Below are 14,866 nucleotides of genomic sequence, written 5' to 3' on the forward strand. Positions count from 1 at the left end.
TCAATGCCATTCTCCCAAATCTTCCCACCCTCTCCCTCTCCCACAGAGTCCATAAGACTGTTCTATACATCAGTGTCTCTTTATCATCACCTCTTTAACAAATGCTGTCACCAGGCTTGTAAGAACAGGGTGAACACGGAATGATTTTCAAAAGTCCCTGTGAGTTGCTGTGGTCGATGCCTTTACAATGTGCTGCTGTTTTCTCAGGTTTCCAGTCATACTGTCCATTGAGAATCACTGCAGTATCCAGCAGCAAAGGAAAATTGCTCAGTACCTGAAAGGAATATTCCAAGACAAACTCGACCTGTCATGTATAGACACAGGAGAGACCAAGCAGCTTCCAAGCCCTCAAAGTTTGAAAGGCAAAATCCTAGTGAAGGTAAGTACCTCAGAAATGAAATAAAAAGCACTCATGACCTACTAAGCCCTTCTTCTCTCAAAGACTAAAAATGGGTTTATCAAGAGAATAATAAAGTCAATAATAGAGTCAAGAGTGAAGGGTTGTCTAGACTTGTGCATGCACCTTGTTCCAATTTATTTATAGTCATACCTTTAGAAAAAGCTGATTACTAACTGAACATGTATTTTGGGGGTTGTTTTTATGAAGCAAGAACATCAATACTGTGAGCCAAATGTTGAATGTTTTAGTCAGTGGTGGTTCATGCTGGAGAGAAGCCTGTGTACAGGAGACAAGCATTACACGAGAGGAGAGGCTCCTTCTGTCCATATCCAGAAGCATTTCTTTCAGATCCTTTTCTCCCATTTCAAGCTCCAATAACTGTCTGTCAAAAAACGTCTTCATGGTTGATCAGCCTGGGTTATGTAAGTGAGAAGAGCTGGCTTCAAAGTGGAGCACAGGCACAGACATAACGCCCCATAGGATTCGTGTGCGCGCGGAGGAGCAGTAGGCGAATAGAATGACATTTCATGAACAGATCTTCTCAGAGAGGAAACCTACTACCTGAAATGAATATTATTAATACAAGGAATAGCTGGGAAGACAGCTTTCTTGAGATTTCAGATTGCTGATGTGATTCACTTAATCCCATTTAATTTTGTGTATTTGGACTAAAAACATTTTGGATAATTGTATTGTTTTGAAACTGAAAACCTAAGGAAAAGCAGTAGAATATTGATATTTAAATGGAGTTATATTTTACTTTAAAAGGTGTGTACAAAAACCAAATAGCACAGTGGAGGCCTAAGAAAGTCAGACAGTGTAATTTCATAGCGAGACTAGAACTGGGGTGTTAAGAGAGGACAGCAAATGGAAAAGTTGTATTCATCTTTGAAATTGGTCAAAACCTGTTTTTCTATCAGTTAAATGAGAATTATAGGCTGAATCCATCAAAGAGATGTCGTTGGGCATGTGTATGTGTGAAAGCATTTTGAATAAAAGCTCCAGTTATATAATGCAAGAAATGATGTTAAGGTCAGTGTTCCTGAAATCTTGCTAAAGTAAACTCTTGTGGTGAAAACTGGGCTAGAAAGTTGGATTAGAAAGCTCAGTGTCACCTTTATAACCTTGTAAATGTTTTCATGTCTTTAGCTGAGCAGTCAGAAGAATAAATACCGAATGAGTCCATTTGGACAGTGGAACCTAAGGAATATTTGATATAAACTCATTGAGTTCCCTTCTATATAACTGGGCTTTGGGTTGTTGGGCACCAAATGTCTGAAGGCTGATGGGCACCAGGATGAATCAAAGCCAAAAGACCTGAGACACTTATTGGAAAGAGTTGCAGTGATGTGGGCTGTGCGTATTTCAAAACAGCTGTGGTCAATTTGCTGGTAGTAACCGTCTCCAAACTATAAGGAGACTTCCTAGATCTGTGGGGGCAGAAAACTCCCATTTGAAGCAACAACAGGGGAACTGATTTTCCTAAGTTCCTTTAGCATCTGAGCAATCTTTAGCATTGCTTAGATGCTAAGATCCTTTAGCATCTCTGATCCCAAAGGCAGTATTTGAATGACTACTTACTACTTTGGAGATGGACAAGTCATTCATTATTATAACTATATACACATGCCTTCCCATATATTTAATACATACCAATATACTTGCCTGGAGAATCCCTTGGACAGAAAAGCCAGGCAGGCTACAGTACATAAGATTGCACAGAGTTGGACATGGCTGAAGTGACTTAGCATGCATGCATGCACAATACACACACACGCACACATGCACACATAAACACATACATATATGTGCACACACATACACACAGATATACATAGTAGTCTCTCAGTATCCATAGGGGATTATTTCAAAATCTGTGATGCTCAAGTCCCTCATATGAATGGTCTGGTAGAGTTGGACCTTTGCATCTGTGGATTCAGTCGACCCTTAGATATGGAGGGCCAGCTGTGTGTGTGTGTGTGTGTGTGTGTGTGTGTGTGTGTATCTCTCCTGAAAAGTAAATGAAAGTTTGCTTTTGAACAAAAATAGTAACAAACTTAGTAATTTTTCCACAGGCTTACAACTGAAAGAAACCTTATCTAGCCCAAGCATTTTACGTCTGTAGAGATATCACAGAGTTGTTAACCACTCTCCTAGGGCCATGCTGCTAGACGCTAAGAGGTAGCTATGGTTCCAGTTTCTAGAAATATTTCCATAGACCATGGAGAAATCAATCTAATTCTTGAGTGCAACTCCTGCATGAAATAGTATGTATGTCAGAGGGGGACTTTTAGGTCATTCTTTGTTTATAACGAACCCCTGTTAAGTTCAGAAAATTCTACCTTGCCTGTGTGCTTAGCTGCTCAGTCGTGTCCAGCTCTTTGCGACCCTTTGGACTGTAGCCCACCAAGCTCCTCTGTCCATGGGATTATCCCGGCTAGAATACCTTAGTTTATTCTATAATTTTCCTTATGAGTAGCACTGTTCATGAGAGGCATTAAGAAATAATGTTCTGTTCTGTTGCTTTTCTTCCTATTTGCCTGGAAAACATATCTTTCAAGGACCAGGAACATTAAAAAAGCTAGCAGAAAATATGGCCCTCCTGTCTTTTAATGAGATAGTAAAAGGAGTGAAAACGAGGATGCCTTGTGAATACTCTGAGATGGCAACTTTCCTTACCCTGCACCCACCGCCACATTTAAGTGAAAGGGCTTTGAAGTCTTAGTGCTGCTGCCAGGCCTGCCCGTCACGACTGCTCATGGTGGTTACATTTTCCTTTCTTTCTTGTGGTATCAGAACCCTGTGCAACACTCCAGAATTGCTCTTGCTTATTTGGTATCACGTCACACCAGTCAGAATGCCCATCAACAGATAAAGAAGTGATGGTACATAAATACAATGGAATATTACTCAGCCATAAAAAGAAACAAATTTGAATTAGTTCTAGTGAGGTGGGTGAACTTAGAGTCTATTATCCGGAGTGAAGTTGAGTCAGAAAGAGAAAAACAAATATTGTATATTGACACATATATGTGGAATCTAGAAAAATGGTACTGATGAACATATTTGCAGGGCTGGAATAGAGACACAGACATAGAGAACAGACTTGTGGGCACAGCCAGGGAAGTAGGGGGGATGAATTGAGAGAGTTGCATTGAAACATCTACATTACCATATGTAAAATAGATAGCTCATTATACAAACCATATGTATAACACAGAGAGCTCAACCCTGTGGTCTGTGACGACCTAGAAGAGTGGGATGGGGTGGTGGGGGAGGGAGGTTCATGAGGGAGGGGACATTGTATACTTGTGGTTGATTTCCTTTGTGGTGTGGCACAAACCAACGTAGTAGCATTGTAAAGCAATCATCCTCCAATTAAAAACAGCTGAAAAAACATTGACTAAGATGGTATTTCAAGAGAGGGAATTGAGATCACTAGGTTTTAAGTGTCTTCTGTACAGCTCCATCTTGGTGTTTGTCATTGTGCTCAAAACAAAGTTGACTGAAGAAATTAATTGGTGGTGAATAAATGAAGGAGGTTCATATATCCCTGAATATGTCTGGTCACCACCTAATTGAGTACCTTATTTCTGGTACTGCTAGGCATATTATCTTAGCTATTCTACAATGCTCTCTAAAATGAAGAGATATAAAACTTGTTTTATAGGGACCTTCTATCAATAAGACTTAAAGTAATATGTAGACATCAATACCTAATTCCAAGCTACCTTGTTATTAAAGATAGACAGGAAGAAGTGAAAACAATATTTTGCTATTCTAAATTAGAATCATAGTAAAAATGTATATATATATACTCATATATCTATGTTATATATATTCTTATGGGAAAGAATGTAGTTTTCACTTCGCAAATAGCACTTACAAACAAGAATTGTATTACATAGTGGTATGAAGGCAAATTAAATACCAACTTTTTAAGCCTATATACATCCTTTTGTAATTTGAAGAAAATAAGTATTCATTCAAACCCTGAGTTTGGATTCTTAATAAAGATTTTGTTTTCATTACACAAATGATTTAACCAGCTTTGAATTTATCACTATGCGAAGCACCCAGGGCCTAGTGCTTGGGTATCAGGGAAGGTACAGGAAAACTGGGAGGGAGGAGTTCTCTGAAAATTTGACTATGCTGTTGGCCCCGCGGAGGTAGGAGAAGTGGATGAGGGAAAGATCCAGAGTGATAAAGGTGGGCCAGCCATGGTGTGAAAAGCAGAAATACTAGAAGTCCCTGGAACCTGAGTTTAGAAAAGACAGCCTGGTTAGTTGTTTGGGAAGATATTTAGAAACGTATTATTAATTTTGGCTGCCAAGCATTTGCTCATCCTTCTATGTTTAAAGAATTTTCCCCATCATTATGTGTTTAGGAATCCCCTCATAGAACTAAAGTTATTAGACATTTTGCTTTTGCTGTCTTCCATTCATTAGAAGGAGCAGTAGGTCCAGCCCACAGTCAAGGAGAAGGAATTCTAGAAGGGCATGAAAACCAAGAGGTAGGAGCCACTGGGGGTATTTTAGAGGCTGCCTACCACTGTGACCTTGGCCACTTAGCCACAGAGCCTGATTCTGTCTCCCCAAACCCCCAAGATTTGGGGAGGGATTCAGTTTCCTATTAATTTTCCTTTCTGCTTGCAAGTATGATTCTTTACCGATACAGATGGTTAGCTGCCCTAGCAGCTCTTATCAGGCCGCTGGGCCATGCCTTCTGGTTATTTACTTTTTCTTTTTCTGAATATAAATTTGGAAATGTAAAAAAGGAGAAAATAGCTATCATCCATAGTGCTGTTACCCAGAGATCTGTACTCTTAATAATGGACCATATTTCTTGCCAGAGATTTTCCTTGAGTTTTTATACATCACTGAGATCATAATGAGCATGTACCCTTTTGCCATAGGAATTCCCCCTTGTTTTCCAAAAGCCCCTGATTCCTGAAGTCTGTTAGTTGTGAGGGGTATGCTCCAGCTGGGCAGGCATATCACTGCACTGTCCTGTCATAAAAACTGGCCTGCTCTGTGCAGAGGGGATCACCAGCAGGAGGGAAGGGCACTTTGAATCTGCTCAGAACAAACTGCTCTAAGGACATGGGGTGGGGTGATGCCTATTATGGCAAGTCATATATTCTCAAACAGAAGCCTGGTCTGACTTGCATTTGTTAATATAGTACCCCTAATTGTTGTTTTTCAGTTGCTGTCGCATCCAACTCTTTGTGACCCCATGGACTGCAGCACCCCAGGCTTCCCTGCCCTTCACTGTCTCCCGGAGTTTGCTCAAACTCATGTCCATTGAGTCGATGATGCCATCCAACCATCCCATCCTCTGTAGTGCCTTTCTCCTCCTGCCCTCAATCTTTCCCAGCTTCAGGGTCCTCTCCAGTGAGTCAGGCGGCCACAGTATTGGAACTTCAGCCTCAGTCCTTCCAGTGAATATTCAGGGTTGATTTCCTTTAAGATTGACTGGTTTGATCTCCTTGCTGTCCAAGGGACTCTCAAGAGTCTTTCCCAGCAGCACAGTTCAAAAGCATCAATTCTTTGGTGCTCAGCTTTCTTTGGAAGTAAGAAAAATGCCTTTTCTTTAAAGTCTCTTCCCCTTTTGTTTTGTCCCTAATTCAAGCAATCTGCCTTCAAGTCAGTCTGAAGTAAGGAATAACACATTTTATTTTCATTTTTCAATTTTTAAAAATTATTTTTAATTGTGTTAAAATACGGCATAAGACTTACCTACCATCTTAAGTATACAGTTCAGTAGTGTTAAGTACTTTCACATTGCCTTGTACAGAAAGCTCTTTCCTTGCAAACTGAAACTCCATAGTCATTAAACAGCTCCCCATCCTCCCAGCTCCTGGAGACCACTGTTTTACTTCTTGTTTCTATGAATTTGGCTACTCTGGGTACCTTATACAAGTGGAATCATATAATACTCTGTTGTGACTGGCTTAATTCCTTTAGCCTAATATCCTCAGGGTTCTTCCATGTTGTAGCAAGAGTCAGAATTTCCTCACTTTTTAAAAGCTGAGTAATATTTCAGTGTATGTGTACCACATTTTGTTTATCCTTTCATCTGTTAGCAGACACTGGGTTATTTCCACTTTTTGGCTATTGTGAATTTTCATTTTTATTTTGTATTTTATTTTTTAACTGAAGTATAGTTAATTTATATTATACTAGCTTCAAGTGTATAACATAGTGATTCAATATTTTTATAGATTAGACTCAATTTAAAGTTACTATAAAATAATGACTATTTCCCTGTGCTGCACAATATGTCCTTGTAGCTTATTTTACACATAGTATTTTGTATCTCTAATCCTCATACCCCTATCTTGCTGAATTTTCATTTTTTTTTAATTTATTTATGGCTTCACTGGATCTTTGTTGCTTTCTCTAGTTGTGGTGAGTGGGGACTACTCTTCACTGCAGTCTATGGGCATCTTATCGTGGTGGCTTGTGGTGTTGCAGAGCACGGGTTCTAGGTGTGAGGGCTTGGTAGCTGCCTTGAAGCATGTGGGATCTTCCCAGACCAGGAATTGAACCTGTGTGCCCTGCCTTAGCAGGCAGATTCTGAACCACAGGACCACCGGGAAAGTCCCTGAATTTTCATTTTTAAATTGGGTGTTGTGTTTCATTTCAGGGCAAGAAGCTGCCTTACCACCTTGGAGATGATGCCGAAGAAGGAGAAGTTTCTGATGAAGACAGCGCAGATGAAATTGAAGATGAGTGCAAGTTCAAGCTCCATTATGTAAGTTACAGGCTTGGCCATAATTCTTACCCTCCATGTGCTATAGTAAAAACTGCTGCTGCGCTGGAATAGTCACAAATATGGTGGCTGTAGTGTAGAAAGGATATGTATTGAAAATCACGTTGTGTGCTGGCACACAGGACTCCCAAATGTTTACTGAGTGACTGAGTCTAGGATTGTTGTGTCTTAGAGTTGGAAGGAATCTTAGTGATTAACCCATTTGACCCTCTCTCCAGGGACCAATTCCCTTCTATTACAACTTGGTCAAAACTCAAATTGCAGTTGGAAATGTCACTGTCTGGTGAAATAAACTGGCTTTAGCATTGTCTCCCTGCCTCCCGCTAGCAGCCCCACCAAGCTGCCATTCAAAGCTGGCTCACAGAACCCAGCTGCAAGAGGATCTGCTTCTCTAGAATGCTCATCCCCTCCCTGAGAGAATGCACCTTGGACCAGAAGATCTCCAAGCTCTTCCAGACAATGAGACTCTTGGCTAAAACTTTAATTTGCCACATGTTAGACAAAATGGCAAAGAGCAATTTGTCACCTGCATGTGGCTTCAGACTTCTGTCCTAGAACAAGGAGCTCTGTTTTTAAACAGAGCAGCACAGTTTAGCCAGGTACCCCAGTGGAAATGCAAACCTGGAAGACATGTAAGGCTTAAAGACCTCCCTATTCCCCATCCCTTCTTGACCACCTCCACCTTCTATAGCTCACGTGATTTCCAGGATCATGTGATGATCTGAGAGTAGCACCTGCTCATGTCAATTTGTTGTAGAGTTTACAATTTCATTTCTATAGAAAAGTAGTATTTCTCTAGATGTCAGAACTATTATCCTACCTCCTAAAAAAGAAAATATTACACAAAATCTTCTAATTTACAGTATTGCCCTGAATTCAATTATTACATCATTAAAAACAGTCTTCTTTCTTCGAGATAATAATAATGGCAGTGGCTTCCTATAGGTATTAAAGAGAGCTGGTATTATTTTCAAAGAGGGCAAGAGCTTAATGACAACTGAAGTCTCAGTAGATAGTTCTTTCTTGGCGTTAATGCATTTTAGAAGGGATGACATGGACAAGATTCAGCCTTGAAATGAAAAGGAAAAATTACCATCTGTATTAATCTATTGCCTTTTAATAGTTTTTATTAGCTCAATTAAATACCACGAATAAGGCTATGATTACAGAAAATTAATCTAAATAGATTTACATAAGTGAAAATACAGTTAATATTTTAGTTTCTTTGCTTTTGCTCTTATAGCTACTTGCCATTTTGGTAATTACTTGTGATTATAGGTAATCTAGTTCTTTTTCTAAGCTTTATTTTATAAACCAGATTTTTGTCTCTGAATTTCAGTATCTTTGCCTCTTGTCTCCGCTTATTCTCTTGGTTGCCAGCCTCAGAATAGTCCACAGTTTGGAAGCAATAAACAGAGTGTTTGTTTTTATTTATTTATTTGACTATACTGGGTCTTTGTTATGAGTCTTGGGATCTTCCATTTTCATTGTGGAATGTGAACTCTTAGGTGCAGCATGTGGAATCTAGTTCCCTGACCAGTGATCAAACCCAAGCTTCCTGTGTTGGGAGCACTGAGTCTTAGCCACTGGACTACCAGGGAAGTCCCAAGGAAGGAACAGTCTTGGCCAAGTTATGTGTTTAGGGAATGTAGTTTTTAGTAAAAAAGAGTGGTGGAAATTTAGCTACTATTACAATAGTATTTATTGCTCTGAGGAAACCCATTATTCTCGTTTCTAAATCCACCCAATAGTATAAAATTTCTTCTAATGTCAGTGAGCCTTCTAACTTTCTAAGTTAAATATCTATAATTACAAAAGAGAATTAGCTAAGATGTTATGGAAGCAAATCAATTACTTCATTTGTGAAACTATCCATCTGGGTTCCTCTCAAGCTTCATAATCTCTTGGTTGATGTCTAGGCACCCATATAGGTAGACAGTTTAGAACATGAGTCCATAAAGATAGACATGATCTTTCACTTGGATTCTTTGATTTGGGCCAAAGTGAATGTGAAGAGCACCTTACCTATAACGTTTTACAGGTGTCTCTTTGTTAGACTTTAGGAGAGAAAATATATGCAGAAACCAACATTCTAGCAGAAATAGATAAGATTTTTACTCATCCTTTCAGATCTGTTTTCTCTATTTTTGAGCTCCTCTGAGAAGAGGCAGTACTGTATTTAGAAAGCCAAAGCATTATCTGCAATCAGTCCATTTCTAGTTTAGTTGTCAGCAGAGGGCTCAGATGCCTTATCTGAGTGTTGAATGTAAATTGCCTGATCTAAACCGAGTGATCAGATTTCTACAAAAGTGGATGTACTGTGCATAGTTGGTATGAAACCAATAATTACCTTAGAGGAGGTTCTTAACCTCAATTTGGAGTTAACAGAATGTGGTTAGATTTATAAGTTATATCTGAATTATTGCAACAGATAAAGATTTTTAACTTAGCATTCAGGGATACTGAAATGCTAGTTGTCTTGGGGCTTATGCAAGATTCATTTGCACACTCGACAGATTTTTATGGAGGTGCAGCCAGTGTGCTGTAGACATTGGGGCACATATCAATGAACAAAACAGAACAGCCTTTGCCTCTGTGGAGTCTGTACCTTGGTGGGAGAAGGGAAGACAGACAAGAAACAAAGCAAATAAGTAGCACGTGTACTAGGCAGTGATAAGTAATAAGGGGGAAAGGGAGAGAAGAAATGTGTAAAGGGTCTATGGAAGGTTTAGATGTGAGGGCCAGGAAAGGTCTCACAGAGAGGGTAACACATGGGCAAAGACTTGAAGGAAGTGAAGTTAGCCATATTGATATCTGAGGAATGTTCCAGGCAGAGGGCACAGGAGATGCAAAGATCAGAGGCAGGATTTGCAGCTCTCCAAGCTTCACCTTGGGGTTAGTAGCAGGGTGGAAGGCAGGACCCTCATGCTGGCCCTCTTTCTCCTCTTAGTCTACCGTCTAAGGAATTCAAACCTACACCCACACTGAAAACTTTTGCTCTTTTAATAAATGCTTTCTGTTGTTGAATTAATTGAATCCTTTAGGCATTTGCCCTATTATTTTGAGGCTTCAGCCATAGAGAAAATCTGGCTTATGATGTAATAAGCCATAGATAAAGCTGATGTGTTCAGTGACCCAGGAAGCACACAGATCAAAGACTCGGGGGACAATTTCCTTTCAGCCACAGAGCAGTAATCTAACAGATGTGATTCAGTGAGGCCAGCTCACCATTATTCATCTTTTTGGGCTCCTCTAATGTCAGTGTCCCTTACAGACTTTCTAGCCCATATTTCAACCTTACAGATTATTTTACTCTTCTGCTGAGTTATTTGATACTTTTTTCCCCCTGCACTCTCTAAGGCTGAGTTCAACCAGTTTCTTAAGCACAAATATCAAACTGTCACGTACATAAAGCTTATCCTGTGAACACCAAGCTTTCCAACAAGTTTAAATGAGCCTTTGTAGAGTAACATGCAACCACTTTTTTGTGTCATATTAATACCCCCAAATCATATTTACTCTGTGTATGTCTCACAGTAAACACTTTAATAGTCCGCTGCCTTCCTACCACCTTAGATTGAGCTTCTTTCAGAAGTTATTCCTTGTATGATTCGAGCCATTTTGAGGAGGATTAAGAATCTTGTTGGTTGAAGACTTGTCAGCACTCAGGGAAGGAATGAATTCCCTCATGATGTTGTGAGATCCCTGTTACTCAGTAAATGCCCATGTGCCAGGCCTGCTGTTGCATCCTGGTGACAAAGGGAGAGGAGTGGAAGGTGAGTTGAAAATTCCAGTTATTTTCTAATATATGATACAACTTCTTCCTCCTTGCCCTGCCAGAGAGTTAAGGTAATGAACATTTAAGGTCTAGTGTACCATATGTTTTATCTACATGTATATGAAGATATTTCTCTTATATTTATAAGGTATTCAGTTCAGTTCAGTTCAGTCTTTCAGTCGTGTCCACCTCTTTGCGACCCCATGAATCGCAGCATGCCAGGCCTCCCTGTCCATCACCAACTCCCGGAGTTCACCCAGACTCACGTCCGTCGAGTCAGTGATGCCATCCAGCCATCTCATCCTCTGTCGTCCCCTTCTCCTCCTGCCCCCAATCCCTCCCAGCATCAGAGTCTTTTCCAATGAGTCAACTCTTCACATGAGGTGGCCAAAGTACTGGAGTTTCAGCGTTAGCATCATTCCTTCCAAAGAAATTCGAGGGCTGATCTCCTTCAGAATGGACTGGTTGGATCTCCTTGCAGTCCAAGGGACTCTCAAGAGTCTTCTCCAACACCACAGTTCAAAAGCATCAATTCTTCGGTGCTCAGCCTTCTTCACAGTCCAACTCTCACATCCATACATGACCACAGGAAAAACCATAGCCTTGACTAGACGAACCTTTGTTGGCAAAGTAATGTCTCTGCTTTTGAATATGCTATCTAGGTTGGTCATAACTTTCCTTCCAAGGAGTAAGCGTCTTTTAATTTCATGGCTGCAGTCACCATCTGCAGTGATTTTGGAGCCCAGAAAAAAAGTATGATACTGTTTCCACTGTTTCCCCATCTATTTGCCATGAAGTGATGGGACCGGATGCCATGATCTTCGTTTTCTGAATGTTGAGCTTGAAGCCAACTTTTTCACTCTCCACTTTCACTTTCATCAAGAAGCTTTTTAGTTCCTCTTCACTTTCTGCCATAAGGGTGGTGTCATCTGCATATCTGAGGTTATTGAGATTTCTCCCGGCAATCTTGATTCCAGCTTGTGTTCCTTTCAGTCCAGCGTTTCTCATGATGTACTCCGCATATAAGTTAAATAAGCAGGGTGACAATATACAGCCTTGACGTACTCCTTTTCCTATTTGGAACCAGTCTGTTGTTCCATGTCCAGTTCTAACTGTTGCTTCCTGACCTGCATACAAATTTCTCAAGAGGCAGGTCAGGTAGTCTGGTATTCCCATCTCTTGAAGAATTTCCCACAGTTTATTGTGATCCACACAGTCAAAGGCTTTGGCATAGTCAATAAAGCAGAAATAGATGTTTTTCTGGAACTCTCTTGCTTTTTCCATGATCCAGTGGATGTTGGCAATTTGATCTCTGGTTCCTCTGCCTTTTCTAAAACCAGCTTGAACATCAGGAAGTTCACTGTTAACATATTGCTAAAGCCTGGTTTGGAGAATTTTGAGCATTACTTTACTAGCATGTGAGATGAGTGCAATTGTGCGGTAGTTTGAGCATTCTTTGGCACTGCCTTTCTTTGGGATTGGAATGAAAACTGACCTTTTCCAATCCTGTGGCCACTGCTGAGTTTTCCAAATTTGCTGGCATATTGAGTGCAGCACTTTCACAGCATCATCTTTCAGGATTTGAAATAGCTCCCCTGGAATTCCATCACCTCCAGTAGCTTTGTTCATAGTGATGCTTTCTAAGGCCCACTTGACTTCACATTCCAGGATGTCTGGCTCTAGGTGAGTGATCACACCATCGTGATTATCTGGGTCATGAAGATCTTTTTTGTACAGTTCTGTGTATTCTTGCCATCTCTTCTTAATATCTTCTGCTTCTGTTAGATCCATACCATTTCTGTCTTTTATCGAGCCCATCTTTGCATGAAATGTTCCCTTGGTATCTCTAATTTTCTTGAAGAGATCTCTAGTCTTTCCCATTCTGTTGTTTTCCTCTATCTCTTTGCATTGATTGCTGAAGAAGGCTTTCTTATCTCTTCTTGCCATTCTTTGGAACTCTGCATTCAGATGCTTATATCGTTCCTTTTCTCCTTAGCTTTTTGCTTCTCTTCTTTTCACAGCTATTTGTAAGGCCTCCCAGACAGCCATTTTGCTTTTTTGCATTTCTTTTCCATGGGGATGGTCTTGATCCCTGTCTCCTATACAATGTCATGAACCTCAGTCCGTAGTTCATCAGGCACTCTATCAGATCTAGGCCCTTAAATCTATTTCTCACTTCCACTGTATAATCATAAGGGATTTGATTTAGGTCATACCTGAATGGTCTAGTGGTTTTCCCTACTTTCTTCAATTTAAGTCTCAATTTGGCAATAAGGAGTTCATGATCTGAGCCACAGTCAGCTCCTGTGGCTTGTTTTTGCTGACTGTATAGAGCTTCTCCATTTTTGGCTGCAAAGAATATAATCAGTCTGATTTCGGTGTTGACCATCTGGTGATGTCCATGTGTAGAGTCTTCTCTTGTGTTGTTGGAAGAGGGTGTTTGTTATGACCAGTGCGTTCTCTTGGCAAAACTCTATTAGTCTTTGCCCTGCTTCATTCCGTATTCCAAGGCCATATTTGCCTGTTACTCCAGGTGTTTCTTGACTTCCTACTTTTGCATTTCAGTCCCCTATAATGAAAAAGACATCTTTTTTGGGTGTTAGTTCTAAAAGGTCTCGTAGGTCTTCATAGAACCGTTCAATTTCAGCTTCTTCAGCGTTACTATAAGGTATTATCTTCTGAAAATTACTATTACTGAGAACTCAACTGTTCCTTGTCTTCTTTAATTTGTATTGAAGCACGGTTGATTTAAAATGTTGTGTTAGTTTCTGCTGTACAGCAAGTGAATCAGTTACACATATGCATATATCCACTGTTTTTTAGATTCTTTTCCCATATAGATGGGTAGAGTTTTAAGTAGAGTTCCCTGTGGTATACAGTAGATTTTAATTAGTTATCTGTTTTACATATAGTAATGTGTATATGTCAATCCCAGTCTCCAAGTTTATCTCTTTCCTCCTTGTTCCCTCTTGGTAACCTTGTTTTCTACAATTATTCCTTGTTGGTAATTCATCTTCCCTTTCTATTCTAAATGTTCTGTGACTTCACTAGTAAATGACTGAGAGTTAGTTTATTTTTCTTAGCACTCAGTGTTCACTTCTTACTAGAGAACCTATGTTTTCTTTCATTCTAGAGAAATCTCAGCCATTTTTTCTTTGAATATTGTTTTTATGCCATTTTGTCATTTCTCTTTTTCTGGCAGTACAATTAGATTTAGGTTCGAGTCTTAGTTTATTCTCTGTCTTAATTATCTGTCAATTATTCTTTAATGTTTTCTTTATGTCTCTGCTGATTCTGGGTACTAGCTATAGTATTATTTTCCAATTCATTAATTATCTCTTTGGCTATGTCTGATCCAGAGTTTACCCCGGCTATTCTTTTCATTTCAATGACTATATACTTGATTTATAACATTTTTGTATTGTTTTTTCATAGACACTTGTTTTTATTTTACTCTTTGGCTTCTTAGTTTCTTGTTCGTTTTATGAGACTATTTCTTTATATCTTTGAGCATCTGAACATATTTTATTCAAAGTGAGTGAGTTTCCTTTTCATGCGTTGGTATTTTTGGCACTTCATCTTAGCATTAGTCTTCCACATGAATTTTAGAATTTCGAGTTGAAGGTTCAGTTTTCAGTGGAATTTTTTTCCTGCTTCCATTCTCCTCCTCTGTCTATTTAACCTGCTTCTCTAGTGGTATGGAGATTGCTTCCACTTGAACTCTAAGCATCACTCCACCTGGCACCCACATATATAAACACAGCCTACCTGTGTCCCAAGTTCCTAACTAGACCATACATTGAATGATTGATGGGAGTTCCCTGCCACTGGAGATGTTGAAGATATTTCCCATTCAGTCACCAAACAAGTGAACATTTTGGTTGTCTTCTTATTCTTAATTCTTTTGATATTCA

General features: G+C 39.7%; 1 protein-coding gene across 12 annotated transcripts in view; it reads left to right on the forward strand.

The window, feature by feature from the left end:
- Positions 1-14,866, forward strand: part of PLCH1 (phospholipase C eta 1) — a 255,817-nt gene that overhangs the window by 187,714 nt on the left and 53,237 nt on the right. For all 12 annotated transcript variants that reach the window (XM_044945543.2, XM_045166236.1, XM_044945563.2 and 9 more), the window contains 2 exons: positions 208-379; positions 7,049-7,156. In XM_044945543.2, the coding sequence (XP_044801478.2) occupies positions 208-379; positions 7,049-7,156 (280 nt within the window). The remainder of the gene's footprint in view (positions 1-207; positions 380-7,048; positions 7,157-14,866) is intronic.

This window comes from Bubalus bubalis, chromosome 1 (genome assembly GCF_019923935.1).
Source record: "Bubalus bubalis isolate 160015118507 breed Murrah chromosome 1, NDDB_SH_1, whole genome shotgun sequence".
NCBI lineage: Eukaryota > Metazoa > Chordata > Mammalia > Artiodactyla > Bovidae > Bubalus > Bubalus bubalis.